Raw genomic sequence first — 24,628 nt, 5'->3', positions numbered from 1 at the left:
TTCAAACATTATGAAGAAAGATGTGATTAACAGCATTCACTAAAGGGGTGCCTGGATGGCTCACTTGGTTAAGTGTCTGACTCTTGATTTCAGCTCAGGTCTTGATCTCATGGTCGTGGAATTGAGCCCTGCAATGGGCTCTATGCTGACAGTTGGACCCTGCTTGGGATTCTCTCTCTCTCCTCTCCCCACCAACTGCCTGGATCACACACACACTGTTTCTCAAAATAAATAAATGAACTTAAAAAAAAAAAAAAGGCATTCGGTAAACAATGAGTTCTAAAATCTCAGGAGGAGAGGGTGGCAAAGAGGAACCAGAACATTAAGATCTCAAATCTGTGAAGGTTTTTTTTTTATTTGTTCAAATCTCATTGTTCCTTAATCCTTCTCCCATTCTTACAACTGTCTGAAAAAATCTTCAGTAAAACTACCCACCCTAAGAGAAGATAGAAAGAAAAGCAGGAGGAGGAGCCCTTCTGTATTAACAAGAAAATGACATTTGGAGGTAGAGGAGCAGATCTGGGGTCTTTGCACCCAGGTAACAACCTAAAAAAACTGTCCACGGGAACTCATAATCAAGCACAACTATATGCTGCTAGATGTGACAAATGGGGGACATATGTTCGGCTAAGTCCTATGTCAGCAGTGTCCCATTTTGCCAGAGGCCATCATGACAGCTTCGAAGCAGTGTTAAAACCAGCAAAAATACTTCGTGTTCCTAAGGGGTAGGTGGCTTGGTTGAGGGACCCGTGGCATAAGAATATACACAACTGACATAGGTACGTATGTTGGGTTTTGAACACAGCAACATGGTCTAGATACAGTCTTATCTTTTCTTCATAAAACCATGCATGAGAAAGCTGCACGAGAATACCTGGAATTGAGTTAAGTTAATGATAGAAGTCTAAGTGTCACTGAAGTTCTCAGGGGGCCCTGAACTAGCCTACAGAGAACGCCACTGGCCAGGTGGGTGCCTTCGAATGAGATGATCTTTATGAGCCTGCTATTCCTACTGGAAGATCAGAGACCTGGCCCACGGCGGTGCTCAATAGATGATCATTACTGGTCCACGTGTAGCTACTCTAGACAGAGTTAGTGAGGGTTCAAGTAATTTAGCCATAAAATAGGAAAGCCTAAAGTTCTTTCTGACTTCCCCCAAAAGGGCGGTGTGTGCAGCCCACGACACCTACTTCCTTCCTTTTCCAGGGAACTGGCCCTTTCCCCACAAAGCACTACCCCCACATCGCGTCTTCCCCCGCTTTCCACTGGAGCTTGTGGCCTCAGTTACCTCAACCAAGTTTCAAACCCCGCCTCCCCCACCTCTACCAGCCGCGCGCGCGCACAGCTGGGGGTCCATCTCTCCCTCGAGGGGGTGCGGCAGCAAGGGGGCGTGGCGAACGCGAGGCCCGTTTTGCAATTGGTGGCGGCAGGGCCGCGTGAAGCCCCACGTGACCAGTGGGCTCGAGGGCCCACGGGCCTACGGGCTATGGGCCCGGGAGCGCAGACGTGCTCAGCTGGGCTGGGACGTGGGCGGAGGTGGTAAAGGGGTAAAGGCGGAGGAGGGAGTGTCTGCGAACAGGCAACACATGCCTGGCGTGGTGCCTTGCAGCTGGCGGCGGGTGGGGCCGCCGGGCGGGCCGCTGCTTTCCCCTGTCCGCGGAGGCTGCGGACGGGAAACGATCCGGGTGGGGAGCATCCCTGCCCAGACCTCTTCCTCTGAAAGTCTGCGGGATCCAGGGGCCGGGTAAGCCAGGTAGAAGCTCGGGACCGTGTTACACACGGACGTTGAGAATCGCAAAGATCAACCCTCTAGGCTTCTCTCTGCCCATTACGGACTCTGTGATCTCTGGCAAGTCAGTTAGCCCGGGCCTCAGTTTCCCCACTTTTCCAGGGGGCTTGCGACCTGACAGTGGCCATGAAGAACAGAAAGTTCACTTCACAATCACTCCTTGCCTAGTGAGTATTTAGAGCACCTAAGTCATGCCCTTGCCCTCAGGGAAACAGGTGCCTAGTTAAGGCACTGAAGACCAACGTTTCATGGTGGTTTAGTGCCAGGGCTTTGGAGTGGGCCCCCTGGTGGGTCTTCAGCACTGCCTGTGTGAGCTTGGGCCTCAGTTTCCTTATCAGGGCACAAAACGTGCTTCAAAGACCATGAAAAGATAATGTGGGGCGGTTACGTTGTCCTGGGCACATAGTCGTCTCCTAACACTAGTTAGAGGCTGAGGCAGCGCAAACGGCTTGTAAGTGCAGTTGCTCATTTCAAAGCCGTTGGAATGTCTGGGAATACAAGCACAGTGTGGGAGATGGGGGTGCACGCCCGCAGAACAGAGGTTGATTTTTGTTCTCTAGGCTAGCCAGAGTGAAGGAATGCAGTTATTAATTTATTAAGCACATTCCTATCTCTCCCTGCCTTAGAAAAAGGCTTCTGAGCCTTTCCGAATCTCTAGTTGGTGGTGGTTTAGAACTAATAAAGAAGACATTTAACTGACTTTTCTGAATTCACTCTTACATTTAGACCAGTTCTGATGATCAAGAAGGAAAATGATTCATTTGCATTTCGGGCAGTTAATAGTGTATTGTAACAATTTGGGATGAAACTGTCAGTACTTAACAGGAAAGCTGGCAAAAACAGAGTCTTCAACTGTTATGGTGGCTCAATGTTGAAAGCTTAAAAGATATTCGTGTTCTGTACTGTGTTTACCTCTTTCCTTTGGTCTCAATAATACCCTGGCTCCCATATCTCTAGGTGGTCCTTAAAAGCTGTTATTTATTACTTTTTTGTAGGCATGCATTTTGACCTTAATCTCACCTTTTCTTACCAGTAACTACTTTAAGATCCTGTTGCTACAAGAGTTCAGGGAAAATCCATTTGTAATATTATTTGGAGAAGGGTGACCACACCCTGACTTCAGCAGAGTGTTGAGTAAATCAAGCTACTGTTCTTTCTGGAAAAAACCTGCAGCTGAAACTGGGATTAGGGATAAAGAAACGCAGCTGGATTTTGCCTCTTGAGTGCCAGTGATAGTTTCTGTTTATGATCTGTTTATCATACAACATGCTTTGCCAGAATATGGCCAGTTTTTTGTAAGCCTACCATGACTACACATAGTATGTGATGCCTTGTGTCTGAAGTATGTATAAATAGCTGATTGATCTTGACCTGTTGAGTGAATGGGAGGTGTTTGCGTAAAGCAGTAGCTTGTCTCCACATAGGTCTTTGCTGAAAAAAGTAGCCATTGATTGATGATATCTAATTGAAAGCATATGAGAGATTCCAGGATTGACTTTTTCCGTTATTTGCAATTATTCATTTTAATATTGTAAACAGTTGTAGAGTGGGCCTGTTTATGTTCCAGTTTCCTGAAATTGGCTTTAAAGAATTAGTTGTCCTTGGTCTCGCTCACTATTTCAGTTCAGCATACAGTATAGTATGCTGAATAACTGCAACAATCGTAATAAACATTTGTTGAGCATGTAGTATTTATATTGACAGTTTATATGCTTTATTTATTTATTTACTTATTAAGTACCCTCTAGGCCCAGAGTGGGGCTTGAACTCACGACCCTGAGATCAAGACTTAAGCTGAGACCAAGAATGGGAAGCTTAACTGACTGAACCAACCAGGTGCCCCTATATATATAATTTATATCCATTACCTCACCATATTGGACACTGGGGAATCAAACAGTGTTTATTATATGTTCCTCCACCTCAGAAATTGTATCACCTGTTTTCTCTGTTTTTGTTTGTTTTCACTTTTTTTTTAATCTTTATTTTTGAGAGAGTGAGAGAGAGACAGAGTGAGAGCAGGGGAGCAACAGAGCGAGAGGGAGACAGAATCCAAAGCAAGCTCCAAGCCCTGAGCTGTCAGCACAGAGCCTGATGCAAGACATGAACCCACGAACTGTGAGATCATGACCTGAGCCGAAGTCGGACACTTAACCGACTGAGCCACCCAGGCGCCCCATGTTTGGTTGTTTTTTTAAAGAAAAAAGAATCTTCCTGAAAAGTTAGGCTTTTCAATTGTGATAGAAATCCTGGATGTTTATATTGTTTCTTTGAGAAATACTTGTCTTTAACATTTTATTTTTTTCTTTGTCTCAAATGAAATAACTAAATCTTGCAATGTTAGTGTGGGTCTTAGCCAAAACTGATTATTTTTTTACTTTAATAAAGTGATCAAGAATTTAATTTAACGCATAGCAGGTCCTTAAGAATTTACTAATAAGGTTGATATTGGCTTATAAAAGTTTTCAGACAAGAGTTTTTACTTCAGAAAAGGAAAGGTAAATTTGTTTATCCTCTGTTTCATTAAAATAAAAACAATAAATTTGAAAATGCAGGAAATTAGTTATAGAGAGCACTGATAGATGAAAATAAGCCATTAGACTTTGGGCACCATGGGTTGGTTTATGATACCTACATGTATATTTGTACATAATGATAGACGTGTTTGTATATATAGCTTTGTTGGATTTACAAAATGCTTTTACTCTGTCTCCTTTCATCTAATTCTCCTATATCACTTTGATAAAGATAATTGCTTAACTTATGTAAGAAATTAAAAAATTTCAGGGGTTCCTGGGTGGCTCAGTCGGTTGAGCCTCCGACTTCAGCTCAGGTCATGATCTCATGGTTTACGGGTTTGAGCCCCACGTTGGGCTCTGTGCTGACAGCTTGGAGCCTGGAGCCTACTTGGGATTCTGTGTCTCCCTCTCTCTCTGCCCCTCCCCCCTCATGCTCTGTCTCTCTCTCCTTCAAAAATAAACATTAAAAAAAAAAAATTTCAGAGAAGATGAAGGGAATTGCCCAATGTTTTTTGAATCCAAGTTAAATATAAAGACATGGATAGGTTAAAAGTAAAAGAGAAAACATATACTACTCAAAACTCTAATGAAAAGAAAGATGAAGTGGCTGTATTAGTACCAAAGTAGACATCAGATCAAGAAATACTATCGGGAAGGATAAAGAGCATTGCATAATGAGTAAAGGGTCAATTCCTCAAGAATATATAACAATCAAAATGTGAATACCCTGGGGCTCCTGGGTGGCTCAGTCGGTTGAGCGTCTGACTTCAGCTCAGATCACAGTCCATGAGTTCGAGCTGCGTGTTGGGCTCTGTGCTGACAGCTCAGAGCCTGGAGCCTGCTTTGGATTCTATGTCTCCTCTCTCTGCACCTCCCCTGCTCACACTGTGTCTCTCTCTCAAAAATACATAAAATTAAAGAAAAAATTAAAAAAAAAATAAAAATAAATGTGAATACACTTAACACAAGTGAAAGAACCTAAAGGTGAAATAGGCAAATACACAGTTTCAGTTGGAGATGTCAACAGTTCTACTTCAGTAATCCATAGAACTAGTACGTAAAAGATGAATAGGGATGTAGAAAACCTAAGCAGGGGCGCCTGGGTGGCGCAGTCGGTTAAGCGCCCGACTTCAGCCAGGTCACGATCTCGCAGTCCGTGAGTTCGAGCCCCGCATCGGGCTCTGGGCTGATGGCTCGGAGCCTGGAGCCTGTTTCCGATTCTGTGTCTCCCTCTCTCCCTGCCCCTCCCCCGTTCATGCTCTGTCTCTCTCTGTCCCAAAAATAAAATAAAAAAACGTTGGAAAAAAAAAAAAAAAAAAAACCTAAGCAGCCCTACCAACCAACTTGGTTGAATTGACTTTGAAAGGATGCTACATCCAACAACAGAATACACATTCTTTTCAAGTGCATATGGAAAATTCACAATGTTAGATATTCTGGGCCATAAAATGAACCTCAAAAAATTTAAAGAAATATGATTTCTCTGGTCATACATGAATTAAATGAGAAATCAATAACAATATCCCAATAATCTCCAAATATTTGGAGATTAAACACACTTCTAAGTAACCCGTGAGTCAAAGACAAAGGCATAATGGAAATTAAAAATTATTTTGAATGGTAATGAAAATGTAACATGTCAAAATGTATAGGACTAAGCTAAAGCAGTGCTTAGAGGGAAATGCATGGCATTAAAATACATTAGAAAACAAAAAATACTTCAAATCGATGCTCTCAGCCTGTACCTTAAGAAACTAAAAAACAGAAGAGCAAATTAAGCCCCAAAGAAGAAGAAACTAGGAAATAATGAAAATAAGAGCATAAAGTTTGAAATAAAAATAGAGAAAATTTGAAACAAAAATAAAGTCACTAAAACCAAAAGCTGGTATTTGAAAGATAAAATTGACAAACCTGTAGCTAGACTTGTCAGGAGAAAACAGAAGATACAAATGTTAATATTACAAATGAAAAAGAATATTACTATATGTTCTACAGAAATTTAATATTCCCTATTAAAATGCTAATAGGGAATATTATGAACAATTTCTGTCAGTAAACTTGATAACTTAGGTGAAATGGACAAATTCCTTGAAAGACTGCTGAAGCTTACTTAAGAACTAATAAAGAATCTGAAAACCTTTCCTGCAAGATAAGCTTCACTTGGGCAGTTTTACAAGTGTTTAAGGAAGAAATAATACCAATTCTGTATAAACTCTTCTAGAAATAGTAAAGGAGAGAACACTTCCCACTTAATTTTATGAGGCCAGGATTAACAACTCAGGCCCATTAGGATAGCTACTATCAAAAATGAGCAAATCAATAAAAACAAGTGTTGATGAGGATGTGGAGAACTAGAAACCCTTGTGCCCAGTTGATGGGAATATAAAATGATAGCTGCTATGGAAAATGGTATGGTGGTTACTCAAAAAATTAAAAATGGAATTACCATATGACCCAGCAGTTTCAGTTCTGGGCTTATACCCAAAATAATTGAAACTAGGATCTTAAATATTTGTACACCTACATTCATAGCATTATTCGCAGTAGCTAAAATGTGGAAACACTCCAGTGTCCATCAATGAATAAATGCATAGGCGAACCGTGGTACATACGAAAGTGGAATTTTTAAAAAATCTTTTTTAAATGTTTATTTTTGAGAGAGAGACAGAGTGTGAGCAGGGGAGGGGCAGAGAGAGAAGGAGACCCAGAATCTGAAGCAGGCTCCAGGCTCTGAGCTGTCAACGCAGAGCCCGATGTGGGGCTCAAACCCACAAACCGTGAGATCATGACCTGAGCTGAAGTCGGATGCTTAGCCAACTGAGCCACCCAGGCACCCCCATACAGTGGAATATTATTTAGCCTTAAGAAGGCAGGAAATTCTCATGTATGCTACAACGTGGATAAACCTTTAGACATTATGCTAAATGAGGTAAGCTAGTCACAAAATGACAAATACTATATGAGTCTAATTTACATGAGATAGAGGAGTCAAAATCATAGACACAAAGCAGAATGGTGGTTTGCAGGGGTCTGGGGAAGGCAGAATGGGGATTTATTGTTTATGGGTACAAAGTTTGGTTTTGCAAGATGAAAAGAGGTGTGGAGATAGATGGTGGTGATGATTGCACACATTAGGAATTTCTGTAATACTACTGAACTATCTTAAAAATAGTCATGATGGGGGTGCCTGATTGGCTCAGTGGGTTAAATATCTGGCTCTGGATTTCAACTTAGGTCATGATATCATGGTCGTGAGATAGAGCCTGGTGTCAGGCTCTGTGCTGGGTATGGAGTCTGCTTAAGAGTCTCTCTCTCCTGAGGCGTCTGGGTGACTCAGTTAAGCATCTGACTTTGGCTCAGGTCATGATCTCATGGTTTGTGAGTTTGAGCCCCACATCGAGCTCTCTGCTGACAGTTCGGAGCCTGGAGCCTGCTTTGGATTCTGTGTCTCCCTCTCTCTCTGCCTGTCCCCCACTTGTGCTTCATCTCTTTTTCTCTCTCAAGAATAAGTAAACGTTTAAAAAAAAAAAAAGTCTCTCTCTGTCCCTCCCCTGCTCACTCTCTCTCAAAATTTTTTTTAAATGGTCACTATGGTAAATTTCATGTTAAATATATTCTATCACAAAAATGATTGAAAGATCCACTGTATAAAAAGAATAATAAATACATTATGACCAAGTGGGGTTTATCACAAGATGCAAAGTTGGTTGACTATTTGTAAATCAGTCAATGCAATTTACCTTATCAACAGACTAAATAAGAAAAACCATATGATGATCATCTCAGTAGATGCAGAAATAGCATTTTACTAACATCTATCATTCATTCATCACAAAACTCTCAGAAAAGTAGAAATAAAAGTAAACTTCCTCTACTTGATAAAGGGCATGTATGAAACATCTGTAGTAAGGATGTTGGCTCTCACCACTCCTGTAGGAAATAGGTATACGGATTGGAAAGGGAGAAATAAAATGCCTTTATTGGTAGATAGCATGGTTGTCTATGTAGAAAATTCCAAAGAATTTACAAAAAAGGTACTGTATCTAGTAGGAAGTTTAGCCAGGTTACAAGATACAAGGTCAATATATGAAAATTAATGCTACTTTTCTGACAGAATATTTTGAACTTTAAAACTTTTAAGTGCTTTTTATAATAACATCTAAACAGTTAAAATCGTGATAAATGTAACAAAATATCTGCAAGATTTGTATGCTGAAAACTATAAAACTGATGACAAATCAAAGGAGACCTAAATTAGTGGAGCATTGGACTGTGTTCATGGATTGGAAGACTGAATATTGTCAAAATATCATTTCTTACCAAATTGTTAAGACTGAATAGGTTCTTTGAAATTCTAATCACAATCTTAGTATTCTTTTTTGTGGAAATTGGGCTCTTCTAAAAATTTATTTATTTTCAAATGAAATGTAGCTGACATAGAATATTATATTAGTTTCAGGTGTACAACATGATTCAACATTTATATACATTAAGAAATGCTTAAGTATAGTTATATCTGTCATTATACAAAGTTATTACAATATTGACTATATTCCCTATGCCATACTTCAGATCTCTGTTACTTATTTTATAACTGTCACTTTGTACATCTTAATTGCCCTCACCTATTTCACTCATCCCTCTGCTCCCCCTCTCCACTTTGGCAACCACCAGTTGGTTCTCTGTATATGTGACTCTGTTTCTGTTTTGTTTGTTCATTTGTTTTTTAGATTTCACATACAAGTGAAAACATATGCTATTTGTCTTTCTCTGTCTAATTTATTTCATTTAGCATAATACCCTCTGGGTCCATCCATGTTTCTGCAAATGGCAAGATTTCATTTCTTTTTATGGCTGAGTAATGTTCCACATACATACATACATACAACATTTTCTTTATCCGTTCATCTGTGGGTGGACCTTTGGGTTGCTTCCATATCTTGGCTATTGTAAATACTGCTTCAGGAAATGTAGGAGTGTATATATATTTTCAAATTAGTGTTTTCATTTTTTTCTGGTAAACCAGAAGTGGAATTATTGGATCATATGGTATTTGTATTTTTAATTTTTTGAGGAAACTTCATACTGTTTTTCATGGTAGCTGCACCAGTTTATATTCCCATGAATAGTATATGAGGGTTCCCTTTTCTCCACATCCTCACCAACACTTGTTATTTCTTTTTGATACTAACCATTCTGACAGGTTTGAGGTAACACCTCATTCTGATTTTGGTTTGCATTTCCCTGATGATTACTGATGTTGAGCATCTTTCCATGTGTCTCTTGGCCCTCTGTATGTCTTCTTTGCAAAAATGTCTATTCAGATCTTCTGCACATTTTTTAAATTAGCTTGGGTTTTTTTGTTTGTTTTGCATTGAGTTGTATAAGTTCTTTATATATTTTGGATATTAGCCTCTTCCAGATTTGTCATTTTCAAATATTTTCTCCCATTCACTAAGTTGCCTTTTCATTTTGTTGATGGTTTCCTTCACTGTACACAAAAGTTTTAGTTTGATGTAGTCCCAATAGTTCATTTTTACTTTTGTTTCCTTGCCTCAGACAGATCCAAAAACATTGGTAAGAGGAGTGTCCAGGAGTGTACCGCCTATGTGTTTTCTTAGAAGTTTTATGGTTTAAAGTCTTATATTTAGGTCTTTAATCCATTTTCAGTTTATTTTTGTATTTAGCGTAAGAAAATGGTCCAGTTGCATTCTTTTCTGTGTAGTGGTACAGTTTTCTCAACACTATTCATTGAAGTGTTGTATATTCTTTTCCCCATTGTATATTCTTGCCTCCTTTGTCATAGATTAATTGACCACATAAGCATGGGTTTATTTCTGGACTCTGTATTCTGTTCCATTGATCTATTGGGTCTGTTTTTATGCCAATACCATACTGTTTTGACTGCTGTGGCTTTGTAGTATAGTTTGAAATCTGGCTGTGTGGTACCTCCATCTTTCTCCTTCTTTCTCACAATTATTTTGGCTCTTTGGAGTCTTCTGTAGTTCCATGCAGATTTTAGGATTATTTGTTCTAGTTTTGTGAAAAATCTATTGGTATTTTGGTGGGGATTGTGTTGAATCTGTAGATTGCTTTGGGTAGTATTGACATTTAAAAAATATTCTTCCAACCATGAGCATGGTATACCTTTCCTTTCATTTGTGTCTTACTCAATTTCTTTTCTCAGTATCTTAGACTTTTCAGAGTACCGATCTTTCACCTCCTTGGTTAAATTTATTCCTAGTATTTCATTTCTCTTTGATATAAATGGAATTGTTCTCTTTTGCTAGTTTGGTATTAGTATATAGAAACACAACAGATTTCTGTGCATTAATTTGTATCCTCCAACTTTCCTAACTTCATTTATTCTAAAAGTTTTTGGTGGAGTCTTTAGGGTTTTCTGTATGTAGTATTATATCATCTGCAAATAGTGATAATTTTCATTTTTTATTACCAATTTGGATATCTTTTATTCATTTAATTGTCTGATGCTGTGGCTACAACTTCTAGTACAGTGTTGAATAAAAGTAGTGAAAGTGAACATCCTTGTTTTGTTCCTGTTCTTAGAAGAAAGCTTTCAGCTTTTCAGCATTGAGTATGATGTTAGCTTGGCTTTATCGTATATGCTGTTTATTATGTTAAGGTATGTTCCCTCTACACCCACTTGGTTGAGAGTTTTTATCATGAAACTTAAAATTTTGTCAGATACTTTTTCTGCATCTATTGAGGTGATCATAGGTTTTTTAATCCTTATTAATCTCTTATATCACATTAATTAATTTGCAGATCTTGAACCATCCTTGCATTCCTGGCATAAATCTTACTTGATTTGGTGATTAATGATCCTTTTAATGTTTAACTCATTTGCTAATATTTTGTTGAGTTTTTCATCTATGGTTCATCAGGGATATTTCTTTTTGGTAGTGTCTTTGGTTTTGGTAACAGAGTAATGCTAGCCTTGTAGAATGAATTTAGAAGTATTCTTTTTAATTATTTGGAATAGTTTGAGAAGGATAGGTATTAACTTTTTTTTAAATTGTAGAATTTACCTGTGAAACCATCTGTTCCTAGACTTGAATTTTTTGATTATTTATTTAATTTAATGACTTTTTACTAATTTTTTTTTTCAGATTTTCTATTGCTTGCTGATTTAGTCTGTATGTTTATATGGATTTATCCATTTTGTTTTTCTAGGTTGTCCAGTTTGTTGGCATATAATTTTTTGTAGTAGCCTTTTAAAATCCTTTATATTTCTGTGGTCCAACAGACTACTTGCAATATTTATATAGAGAGATAAAGAACTTACTACAACCAAAATAATTTTGAAAAAGAAAAAGCAAAATTGGAAGACTCATGCTACCTGATTTCAAGACTCACTATAGAGTTACAGTAATTAAGACCGTGTGATTTTTTTTAAACCTATGCTAAAAAATACATGTTATATGAGATGTACCTTCTATAATTTTGTTTTGTTTCTTTTTAAGGTCTATTTATTTATTTTGAGGGGAAGAGGGGCAGAGAGGGAGAGAGAATCCCATGTGGACTCCACACTGATGGTGCGGGGTTTGAACTCACAAACTGTGAGATCATGACCTGAGCTGAAATCAAGAGTCGGATGCTTAACCAACTGAGCCATCCAGGTGCCCCTACTCTCAATAAATGTTTAACTGTACAACACAGTATTGTTAACTGTAGGCACAGTGTTATATAGCAGATCTCTAGAACTTTTCAATCTTCCATGACTGGAGGATTAATTATACTCATTGAATAGCAACTCCTTATTTCCACCTCTCCTCAGACCTTGGCAACCACTGTTGTATTTTGTGCTTTGATGACTTCAACCAGTTTAGATACCTCATATAAGTGGAATCTTGCAATGTTTGTCTATGACTAGCTTATTTCACTTAGCTTAATGTCTTCAAGTTCCATCCGTTTTCTGGCATATGACAGGATTTCCTTCCTTTTATGGCTGAATAATATTTCACTGTTTGTATATACTACATTTTCTTTATACTCTGTTTTCTTTATCCATTCATCTTTGAACATTTAGGTTGTTTCCCTCCCTTGGCTATTGTCAACAATGGTGTAGTAAACCTGGGAGTGCAGATATCTTTTTGAGAACATGTTTCAAATTTTTTTGGATTAATACCCAGAAGTGGGGTTGGTGGATCAAAAGGTAGTTTTATTTAAAATTATTTTGAGTAGCATTCATAGTGTTCTTCATAGTGGCTGCACCGTTCTAAATTTCCACCAGCAGTACACAGTGGTTCCAGTTTGCCTACACGTGTTAGTTTTCTTGATAGTGCCTATCCTAACAGGTGTGAGGTGTTATCTCATTGTGGTTTTGATTTGCATCTCCCTGATGTTTAATGATGTTGAGCATCTTTTCATATATTTACTGGCCATTTGTATATCTTATTTGGAAAAGTCTCTATTCAAATCTCTTGCCCATTTTTAATCAAATTATTTGTGTTTTTGTGCTTTTGAGTTCTAGGAGTGCCTTACATATTTTGGATATTAATCCCTTATAAATTTGCAAAAGGTTTTTTCCCTTTGGATAGATTGCTTTTTCACTGTATTGATTTTTTTTTTTTTTTGTACAGGAGCTTTTTAGTTTGATACAGCCTCAGTTTGTCTGTTTTTGCATCTATTGCTTATACTTTTGGTGTCACATTCAAAAAATCATTGATAAGACCAATGTCATGAAGCTTTTCCCGGGGTTTTTTTCCTACAGTTTTTCAGTTTCAGGTCTTAGATTTAAGTTTTTAATCCATTTGAGTTTATATTTAATATCTGGTGTAAGATAAGGGTTCAGTTTCATTCCCTTGCATGTGGATGTCCAGTTTTCCCAGCACCATTTGATGAAGAGACTGTCCTTTCACCATTGTGTATTCTTGGTGCCCTTGTTGAAGATCCGTTGGCCATATATGAAGACAAGGTGATATTGGTGAAAGGATAGACACACAGGTCAATGGAACAGAGTCCAGAAAAAGAAACGTGGCCAAAGGTGCTAAGGTAACTCATTGGAGTAAAAGATGGTCTTTTCACAAAATGGTACTAGAAGAATTGGATGTCCATATTTTAAAAAAATGAACCTTGATCTATACTTTAAACACAGACAAAAATTAACTCAAAATGTATCATAGACCAAAATGTAAAATCAAAACTGTAACACTTCTAGAACTTCCTGTCCATATGGTAGCTACATGTGGCTATTTAAATTTAAATAATTAAAACTAAATACAATTTTAAAATTCAGCTCTTAGTTCTAGCCACATGTCAAGTCCTCAGTAGCTATGTGTGGTTAGCTATAGCTAGTGTATTGGTTAGCTTGGAGTATAGCACATTTTCATCATCACAGAAAGCTTTATTGTCTACTGCTGTTCTGGAAGAAAACAAAGGAGAAAAATCTTTGGGATCTTAGTTAGACAAAGACTTCTTAGGACACAAAAAACATGATCCACAAAAGAAAAAAATGATAAGTTCTATCAAAATTAAAAAACTTTGGATCATTGAAAAGCTGTGCTAAGAAAATAAAAAGATAAGCCATAGACCAGGAAAAAAAGTATCTGCCAAACATATATTTGACAAAGAATTGGCAACCAGAATATAAAAAATGAAACTTTAAAAATTCAGTAATAGTAAAAGAAATAAAAAGGTAAGCAAAAAATTTGTACAGACACCAAAGAAGAGATGAGGATGGCATATTTTAAAAATTTTAAAAATCTTATCCAGGTATGTATTAGCTTGTTTCCCTCCCCATCAACAAGGGTATTGGCTGGGAAGTTTATGGTCCAGTTTTGTTTTCTTTAAATTTAAATGGGTCTTTCTTACTTTTAAAGGGTTAGTTAATCCTCACAGTTAAACTGAGGAAAATAAGATTGTGTGTGTGTGTGTGTGTGTGTGTGTGTGTGTGTGTGTGTGTGTGTCTGAAAAAGCAAACACATCTGTTTTATAGTTGCTTTTGGTTGTCCAAGAGTATCAATAGTGAAGTTAAAAGCAAGCAACATAACCATCTTAGGCGATCATACATAGCTTTATCAGCTTTTATGATCGGGTTAATGAGCTGACCTTTTAGCCTATTTGGACCATAAGAAAATGTGTTCTTCCTAATTGTATTCAAATCAGTTAAGCTTGAAAACAGATGGGTGATTTGCTGTTCTACTCTTAAACCTAAGTGCTTGCCTAGATTCTGCTGAGGCATATATGGTAGGCAGAATAATGGCCGCCTTAAAGACGTCCACAACCTAATGCCCGAGCCCTATGAATATGTTATGTTCCGTGGCAAAGGGTTTTTGCAGATGTGATTATGTTGAGGGATTTGACATGGGAAAACACAACTGGCCGTTTCAGGTTTGGAGACGGGAGCCGGCCACAGTGAAACTGGGGCTGCCTCTGGAAGCGACAAAGGCAAACAAGTAGATTCTCCCCTAAGGCCTCTGGAAGCAATCTGCTGAGCCATTTTAGACTTAGCCAGCCAGAAGTATAATTTTGTTGTTTAAGTCATTAAACTTTTGGTAATTTGTTATGGCAGCAATAGAAAACAAATGTGGTATAACTATAGGACTGTCCATTTGCAAGTTCTAGAACACAATTTTTTGTAAGCAGGAGCACACCTTTTTTTTTTCTTTTAAGTCTTGTAGCCAGCCCTACAGGGCTCTCCAGTGAGCATATTTTTTTTTTTTGCTCTTACGCTCCTACTCAACTCTGTCAAATGGTACTCAGTTCCCAAAGTGTGCACATTGCGTGTGCCAAAAAGGATAAAGGTCTTGTGATGCAGCCCACGCATGAGCAGTGCTTCTCAGACTACGGACTGTGGACAGCCTGCATCAGAATTACCTGGGGAGCAAATGAAAAATGCAAATTGTTGGGGCACCTGGGTGGCTCAGTCAGTTGAGTGTCTGACTTCAGCTCGGGTCATGATCTGACGGTTTGTGGGTTTGAGTCCAGCATTAGTCTCAGTGCTGACAGCTCAGAACCTGCTTCAGATTCTGTGTCTCCCCCTCTTTCTGCCCCTCCCCCACTCACGCTCTGTCTCTCTCAAAAATAAACATTTAAAAAAATGCAAATTCTTGGACCTGGCCCTTTTACCCCTCAACCCCACCCCCCAATAGTTTGTAGAAAATTTTTGGTCAAGTTTACTGAGGTATAATTTACATATAGTAAAACTTACCCCTTTTAATAGTTCTATAATTTTGAAAAGCTTATGTAGTCATGTAACTACTAACACATCGAAGATCTGTCACCCAATATATTTCCCTAGTGTCCCTTTGTAATAAATCTTCTTGTCATACCTCCTGTCTTTGGCAACCGCTGATCCTGATTTCTGCCCCTGTCATTTTACCATTTCCAGAATGTCCTATACCTGGAATGACACATGAATGTAGCCTTTTGAATCTGACTTCATTTATTTAACGTAATGCTTTTGAGATTCATCCATGTTGTATATATGTTCATATGTAAATGAACCATAATTCTTTGTTACCTAAAATGGCCATAACTTCCTTCTGTTACCTAAATTGTGTTCTGTCTCTTCTGGGATAATCTGAGAACTGCTACAGTCCTCCACGGATTGTGGAGGGAGGGTGTCTTTTAGGGTTGTTAGAGGAGGGGGTATGGTGGAGAGAGGAGTGTGGGAGCACACGTGAGTCTGAATTTACACCTTCATGGAAAGAACACAATCACATTAACCTGTTACAAAAATTGAAAGAAGGGAAAGATGGGGTTACTTGATTAGAGAGAGCCGTAGAAGATGGTTTAGAGGTGTGGAGCAGGACTGTTGGAGCCAAAGAGTTAAAATAAATGGTTGTAGGATTAAATGGTCAATTAGCAGGAGAAGGAGTAGTGCCTGATTGTTCTAAATAGAACACCCTTTGGGCCACTGCTAGATATTCCTTCTTTTTGGAAAGACTCCTAGGCTCCAAAACCCTCAAGCAGATTAAGTGAAGATTTGCAAAGAGTATTTCCCCCCCCCCCCCCCCCCCCCCCCCATCAATGTATTGAGCCCCTGTGTTAGGTGCCTGTGATTCAGAAATGAACTAGTGCAGCCCTGACCCTTAAGAACTTTTACTTTCCTTTGTGTCTCTTAGGATTTTTATCTGGTATGTGGAGCTCTTCCCCCAAACAGGTGGGCAAGGAAGAAGTGGAGGCCCCAGCATCTTCTCCGCAGGCCTGCACCTGGTGCAGTGAAGCAGGGGCATAGAGAAGAGTGTGTCTGTGATCTGCCATGGATTCCCAGGTCTGATGTTCTGGTTTACCTTTCTGAATTGGTTTTTTTCTTCTATAAGATAGGGGTGTACACGAAAGACAAAAACGCTATTTTTTAATTTTAATTTTTTAAAAAATACAACTTATTGTCACATTGGCTAACATACAGTGTGTAAAGTGTGCTCTTAGTTTTGGGGGTAGATTCCTGTGGTTCATCACTTACATACAATACCTAGTGCTCATCCCAACAAAAAAATGCTATTTTAAAAAGCTGGTTGCTTTTTGAGTTGGAATCTAAGGACAATAAAATTAGAGTCTTTTTCTTTCTTGGGGTATTTTGTTTTTTTTTTTTTTCTTTTTCGGTTTGGTCAAGGTAAAGGGCTAATTGAGATACGAGTGGTTAGGACCTGGGGACTAAAATTGCTCTGCATAAAGAAATAAGAACTTTTTGTTTTTAATTGAGGCTGGAGGGAAATTTTTTTATTTTGCTTTTGTTTGGGCAGGAGTGGTGAGAGAGTGGGCCCTAGCAGTAGGGTAGACATGAGAAGTTGCTCCTCCAGTGGCGAGAAGGAAGGGGGCGTGAGCTTTGATGTCTGATTGTCTATTTTAAGTAGTTTCCTATTCGCCATTAGAATCTTTCTCTGGTAAAGATGTGCTCGCATGACACCCAGATGTTCATGTGTTTTGGAGACTGAATAGAGAGGGCTGCATCAGCAGTAGGGGTGAAGTGAAATAGAAGGGAGATGATGAGAATTGGGTTGCAGTTGGGGTTTAGGATCAAAAGTAACAAGGAATCATTGGGCACTTTTTAGCACCCTCCCTAGGATCCTTGAAATCATTAAGGAGAGGGCTGGGTCCCAACAGTTATGTGAGATCTGGTCTAAAATAGGCATTTGAATGTTAAATGAAAGATAGTATACTTTGGGAGCATGCAGATGTCAGGGAGAATAATCTACTGACCAGGGTTGGAAGGTGTAAATGTGGATGTAGGTGAAGGCACTTCATAAACTAGGGAAACACATGATCTTACACAAGATAAAACGTCTTTCCATGAAGAATATTTTGAAGTCATATTTGAATTCAACACTGATCATGAATATAAGAATAATTATCTGGAAGTCATGAGCTATGATAGTTTTCTTTCTGTGTGAAGTCAGTTCAGACTGATAGTTAAAACACAATTTGGATGTTAGAGATACAATTTGAAAAAATGGCTCCATGTGACCCAGTGTTTCATGTTAAGATGTGAGATTTAGGATCCCATGGTATATCAGGCCCATTTAGTGGGAACAGAAAGCAGCTTTGGTCATTTAATATTTAGCTGAGACTATGGATAGGTATGAGAAAAAGGAAGTGATGATGTTGCAAAGCAACGGGAAAGAGCATGTATAGGATATATATACTAGACACTCAACATATATTGTCTTTACTGCTCATTCTTGTCCAAAGAAGTGGTGATACGTCCATTCTTTAGATGGGGGTGGGGGAAAGGTGACATTTACACTGATGGAAGGATTTGCTCCAAGTTATAGCGCTGAAGTGGCAGAACTCCTGCAGACTGTCACCAAGGTCAAGGTCCTTGTTATGTTCATCTCACCATGCTGCCATGTGGGCTCTGAATACATCAGTTCTTAGCCTCCAAGCCTTGTGTGCTTCCAGACTCCTTGTCCCCGTTTCACACCACATCTCCATTATTTTTCTTCATGAGAATTTTTAAAGAAGGCTTCTGACAAGACTTGATGAGATGCTACAGCTGACAAGCATGTGAAAAAGGATGAAATAACTTGAGGTCTGGAGTGAACAGTTACATTCCTGGATTGTTGAAAGGCCCATTCTTTACATGGGATCAACCATCTTTGGTGAGGTAATGACGTAAGTGCTGGCAAACTCTTTCCATTAGTGGTTCTTGCATACAGTATGCACTTCTTATGTTGGGGCTCTTTTTTTTTGTTGTTGTTGTTGTTCAGAATTCACCTTAGGGGTTTTCTCAAACTCTGCATTCTTATTCTGTAGTGGTTTTTAGCTTTCTTTTTTCTTTCCAGGCTGGGTGGATGATGCAGTTTCACTTCTAGGTGTTAGGATTCTCTTTCACACTGGTTTGTCATGACCTTAAAGTATTTTAAGTTTCTCCTTTGGTAAGTTTTTCTTCCTTGTCTTTTTTTTTTTTTTTTTATGTAGTGCCCCAGTAAGCTAGAGATTTGTTTTACGAAATGGGTTTAAAATACCAGCGCCTGGAGAATTTATATTCCATAAGCATTGTTGGAGTTGACAAATGTCAAAACTCACCAGGAATTTGCCTTTGTATTTTATTTTGGCAGGTTTTGGGGTCCAGACTAGAAGGCTAGTTAGGGTTCTGAATTGCCTTTAGGTTGCAGGAATTGCTAATGTAATACATAATACCAAAGAAGGAAGAATGTTATGATCATAATGGTCTTGATTTATAGTTGCCATCATAGCTCTCCCCAGTAGGTAACTGATGAGGCCTAATAGTCGTTTTGAGCTGCAACCACCCACAAAAACCACACACATGGCATTTTACTCAAAACTCTACTTTAACCACTACTTTGTGATGCAAAACTGGTGGAATTTTGGGTACTTTCTGTAAAATTGAAATCTTGATGGGGGTTTTCCAACATTCTAGTTGATTGTTAGCAAATTATCAGTATACTGAACAAGAGCAAAGAAGGGTTTGCTAATAAACACCTGCTTCTGTGGTAAGATAGGATGCCAGTCTATATCTGAGTATTTTCACTTGGAGGAAGCTACCTTCATTGAGAGAACAGATTCTCCTTTTGAAAAATGCAGTTGAGTAAGAGGTATTTACATGAGACCTATAGTTGTAAAAGAGAGATTTTAGGAGCTTCTTGTCTTTGCCACAGTTTACAGTGTTGACACAGTATTCATATTCAATACTTTCTAACTTGTAGATCCCCTTGTAAAAAAGATTTGAAAAGAAAAGCAAATCAATTTGCATTGTAGGACAAAATGCAATTCTCCCTAAGAACTCTCTGTGGAGGGAGAACTATTAGGGGAACTGATCTCTGATGAGATACTGCAGCCCCATTCTGGAAGACAGGTAGCAAGTGGGAAGAGCACTTTGTGTGTTTGCCTAAGTCAGGAGATCTTTGTTTATTCGGGAGCTGAGTCCTTAGGCCAATTACTTTACCTAAGTCTCCATTTCTTTTTCTTTTTCTTTTTTTTGAAAATAATCTCTGTACCCAACATGGGGCTTGAACTCATGACCCTGAGATTGAGTCGCATGCTCTACTGCTTGAGCCAGCCAGGCACCCCTCTAAGTTTCAGTTTCCTGTCTTTATAATTAAAGTATCACTCTTGCTGTGTGCTTTGGTGGATACAACATATTGTCTCAGGAGTCCTTTGTTACATCCTGTGTTATGTAAAGATGACTTTTATTGCCATAAAATTTACATCTTCTATCAAGCACATATTTTTTAGAATCTGTAAAAACATTATTTTAGCAAAACCCAACTCTACTTTTAGAAGCACGTAGTTCTGCCCCTTTTGTATGTAGTAGTTTTGAAGGAGTAAATTTCCATCAGTGCAGCCCAGAAGTCAGCCTTAAAATAACTGTCAGAAACTTTCAGGCTATTTCTCATTAATACATTGTCATGCTCAGGAGGACAGAGAAATCTAAAATTGAGTTTTTAACAGGTTAATTCCTTAGTTTACTGTGAAGATCTTGATGATTTCCCACCAGCACATAAGTAAAGCTTTGTTTAGTTTGCCTCACTGCATAGACTGTGTTGCTGGTTAGCTTCCAGAAATAAAGCATGCTTGTTTTATAATTTATGTTAGGAAATATTTAAACAGGATGAAAGAACAGTTTTTATAAGACCCAACTCAAGGAATCCATTTTCAGAAAGTACAACCAAATAAAAAAACTGGCTGAGTGAAGAACAATGAATAAGGATCATGAACTTGGAAACAAACCAATTAAGTTGAATGAAATTTGTAAAGAATGAAATAAAAGAAGTTGCATTTTGTATGTGTGGGGGTGACTAGAACAGAGTTCTAAGAAAAATTTTATGGGATGGGATATCATTTAAAGCTTTAGGACCCAGCAAAGAGTAGAATCTTCATTTGTAGGGGGTGGGGGGAAAGAAGGTTTATCACCACGGTTTTATATACAGAAGCAGCAAAGGTCAAGATACTGTAAATGTTAGAAAAGTGTAATGGAATTTCTCAGACCCTTTGACTTAACAAATGGTTTAGTTAAGAAAATTGGCAAAATCTTGAAATTTGGATTGGGGCTATAGCAGACTTTTACATTGAAGGCCAAAAAGACTTTCTTGTGTATTAGCACTGTATTACCACATGTGTTACTCAGCCTGATAACACCAGACAACTTTGAAGGTGACTTGGACCTCCATCATTGAAATAGAAGTGTTGAAAAAGCAACATCTGGAGAAAGGTGAAATCACAATTACACATCAAAGGCCATATAAGTTTTAACTTCAGACTTTATGTTTCAATTATACTAGCTTTGTGTTCACGCCCAAACTCCAAGGGTAGGATCTACCACATAGAGGGTGGAGTGGCATTCCAATTCCATTTATTTTCTGCTGAAGCTGGCACGTTGAATGAAGATTTATATCTTAAGTGACAGGATTCAGACGAAACACGACAAACCTGTAAAATCTGCAACGTGGACGTGTCAATGCAGAACTTTCCGATGAACTGGATGGGACCAGGAAGACAAACCACACACACTGTCACGTTGTGCTGGGCAGCATGACAGATCAAAGAGAATCCCAAGGAAGAGCAAGTCCTTGCTGGCTGCAGTGCACGTGGTGGGGGGTTCAGCACAGACTGCTGTTTGGTTTACGGATTCAGGTGTGTGTCTATCTTGGGCCTGCCTTTTTATGGAAAAATTTTGTGGAGATACACTGCACTGACTGGAAAATTATTCACTTGTTTTTTAATCAAATTTATCGAGTGGAAGCATTGGTTATGAAACTAGTCATTTCACTGGACTTTAATCCTGACCTAGTTGCCAACATGGGGTGGTAATTATTCTTATTTACCAAAGCATAGAGAGAATCTGTGTTAAAAGAGCAACCTAGGCAGGCACTGCTTTGAGGAGGGAACAAGTTTTACCACCTTAGGAGAGATGAATTAGTTTTGTGAAACATCTCTGTCTTGCTGAAGGACTCCAACCACTGGATATGAATGGAAGCGTGAGGCAACTTTGTACTGCAGACAGCAAGTTAAAGCCCTCCGCCCCCCCACGCCCAGGAAAGCTCAGGAGTCAGGGGCCTCAGCGGAGCACACTCCTGACTTTACCACTGTGTGCCATGGTGCTCCTGACAGCCTGGTTGGCCGTCACTCATCTAGAAGAATGAATGAACCTCGTATTAAGCGCTCCTTGCTGTTGGTTCAAGTAGATCTCCTCAGAGTTCTCACTAATCAGGTAAGCATCTTCTGAATTAATCTGGTGACCAAACCAGTTGTACTTTAAATTGGTCCCAAAGAAAATATGTAATTGGAATAGCTGTTAAGACACAAAGAAATGCCAAAATGAAAGCCACCAGTCTGCCACTGTATTCTGCATCATTAAATATTTATTTTTATATATGCATTTACAAACTTGACTCATTTCAGAACTCTGCTTTCAGTACATTTTTAAACTTTTTGCAGAGAGATTCTCTTGTAAAATGAGATCCATGTACAAAACTAGGCGACAGATATAAAAGTTTCCTTTCATACTTTTCATCCATCAAGGAAAGAAATCATGTGACAAGGAAATAAAACCAAAACGTGGCTCTTTCACAAGAATAACATGTCAGTGTTCAACTAGGAGTTCTAATGGGATAGATGATATTTCCTCTTTATATGGATGTATATACTTTAATACTTCTTAGCTACTATAGCATGTTGGTTCAGATGAAGAAGAAAATCTACTGTTTGGACTAGATAATCTAGACACCATCAATTATTCATTTCTTTATAATGTGACACCAAAATTCACCTAGGAGATGACATTGATTGGCCAGCAGTGTGCATTTTTTCCAAACGTTGCATCAAAAGTTCCTTTTAAAAAACTCATTAACTTCACAAGCTAAAGTCTGAGCTTCTAATTTAGCTCTCTTATTTAAAGAAATAGTTTAAATGATCAGTTCAGAAGCTTAAAATTATCTTTGAAACTAAAGTTGCTTTTCTCAAAATGAATGCTGACTTGGAGCACTGTCACTATGAGACAGAGGCACTAATGCCACGAGCAACGAGAAACAGTATCACCACAGGATAATTACATGGTACAAAATGCCCAGGGGCCTGAAACTCACTATTAATATGATTTTGGCAGCAGCATCATTTGATATTTAACCATTTATTACATAGTATTAACACACCAGCTTCAAAGATGTGCACTCCCTTTAGGACACTCAGGAGTTACAAATTTATTGTGATTGCATAATTCGTATTGCACAGTTTTATAAAAAACATAAATACTGGCTATTCTAGTTTTAAATACAAAATACATGTCATATAGTTTAAATCTATAATCTGGTTCAAGTGCAAATCAGGTGCTTTCTTTAGTCCTTCCAAAAAAGGCATTTTTAATATTTTTGGCACAAATGAAATTTCATCATGCCAACAATTCTAATTACAATACATATATCCAAACCTTTAGAGTAGCAATCATATACATACAGTATAAAACTGATTATTTACAAATGTACTAAGCATTACTGTAATCTTTGTGGGTGAATCAGAACTAATTAGCCATACCCACACTAATGATCATTAAAAAAGGTAAATAAGATTCCTTAATTTCATTTGCTTATGCTGGTTGCTGTGGGTTGACATTCATATGAGGAGGATGTCCTAGAAGACCAATTCTTTGTTTCTGCTTCCTTTGTTCTGTCATCTGGAAAGTTAAAAAGTTTCATCATTAGACCCAGACACTTCCTGTACGTCAGATCATATACTGAACCATAGATTTACCTCTGTGGTTATGGTTTATACTGAAACCCACTTTCTACAAATAGTGTACCGTCACTAAATCAAACACACAGAACTTCAAAAGGGACATCTTCCTAGGCAGAATGGGGAATTCTGTGACCTAGTCATGCAATGTGGCATTCAGAACTATTGCTATTTGTTCATAAGGAAACAAAAAACGGTAAAAGCACAGGATTCTTGATTGTTTATCAAATCCATTTCCAAATGATTGAAAGGTTCATTGGAAACTGGTGGCTTTGTATGGTGGTGTCAGCACACCAAACTATCAAGAGAAGCAGTGTGTTGAGAATTCTAGGTTTGGCAGGATTAGATCCATGAGTTTCAGGGGTTCCTGGTTCCATTACTCAATGATGCCAGAGTAAACCTGGTTTGAGAAAAAAAAATTATATAGTTCACTTTGAAGATAAAGAATGTCCTCACATCTCACTGAGATTCAGAGTGACTAAATGCCATAAACAGTGCTCTGGCACTCATTGGGGTCTACTCTTTGCCACCCACAGACCCAGGACTGCTTAAGGTCAGGAACGACCTTTCCTCACACGGGTCAAATGAAAAAGTGCTTTCAAAACGCCAAACAAGAGGTTGTTACTATTCATTTGGCTGCTGAACTAAATCACGTCTCATATTGATGGGCAGCTAGCTCTGTTCCAGGTATTTTAGGGCACATTTAGTTCTCTGCATTAACATTTTTCTTAACCCGGCGCATCCTGGCTCTGGATTTGATACTGGGCATTTACAAGGAGTATTTGCAAAAAGTAGCTTTTTATAAAGAATTGAACTAGGATATTCCAGCTAGCCTCTAAAGTTTCTCTAGATGAATGACAAATCTTTTAAGTGTTATATATTCCACTACACAGATTCAGCTGAGGAAAGAGAACCTGATTTTGACACACGGGATAAATTCACAATTAGATTACAATATAATCAGTAATGCATTAATCTTACTGATACTTCACAGTATGATCCCTTAGATCCTCCCCCTCTCCCCCAAGGGAAGGGGACACACACACACACACACACTTGACTCTCCCACTCCTTCCCCTTGGCAGTTAACCCAGAGAGGGAATCCAATGTTAACAATCTCAAGCATTCTAATGGATTTAGGAATCTTGGTGGCCGCAAGCCCTAT

General features: G+C 38.4%; 2 protein-coding genes and 1 long non-coding RNA gene across 17 annotated transcripts in view; 2 read left to right on the top strand and 1 right to left on the bottom strand.

Moving 5' to 3' along the window:
- Positions 1-1,052: 1,052 nt before the first annotated feature.
- LOC123607217 lies at positions 1,053-16,654 on the top strand. The gene is made up of 3 exons (XM_045496373.1): positions 1,053-1,107; positions 1,207-1,744; positions 16,398-16,654. Exons 1-3 carry the CDS (start codon positions 1,053-1,055, stop codon positions 16,495-16,497), a joined length of 693 nt encoding a protein of 230 aa, XP_045352329.1. The 3' UTR covers positions 16,498-16,654.
- A 37-nt stretch (positions 16,655-16,691) lies between these two features.
- The window catches only part of LOC123605916, a 34,589-nt gene continuing 26,652 nt past the window's right edge, over positions 16,692-24,628 (top strand). For all 10 annotated transcript variants that reach the window (XR_006716000.1, XR_006715998.1, XR_006715999.1 and 7 more), the window contains exons 1-3: positions 16,692-18,379; positions 18,558-18,650; positions 21,018-21,946. This is a non-coding gene — a long non-coding RNA (uncharacterized LOC123605916). The remainder of the gene's footprint in view (positions 18,380-18,557; positions 18,651-21,017; positions 21,947-24,628) is intronic.
- Positions 22,080-24,628, bottom strand: part of ITPR1 (inositol 1,4,5-trisphosphate receptor type 1) — a 328,400-nt gene continuing 325,851 nt past the window's right edge. For all 6 annotated transcript variants that reach the window (XM_045493609.1, XM_045493610.1, XM_045493612.1 and 3 more), the window contains one exon: positions 22,080-23,404. In XM_045493609.1, coding sequence (XP_045349565.1) covers positions 23,318-23,404 — 87 coding nt within the window. In that variant the 3' untranslated portion in view covers positions 22,080-23,317. The remainder of the gene's footprint in view (positions 23,405-24,628) is intronic.

Source organism: Leopardus geoffroyi, chromosome A2 (assembly GCF_018350155.1).
Source record: "Leopardus geoffroyi isolate Oge1 chromosome A2, O.geoffroyi_Oge1_pat1.0, whole genome shotgun sequence".
NCBI classification, from domain to species: domain Eukaryota; kingdom Metazoa; phylum Chordata; class Mammalia; order Carnivora; family Felidae; genus Leopardus; species Leopardus geoffroyi.
This window is presented reverse-complemented; position numbering and strand designations above follow the sequence as displayed.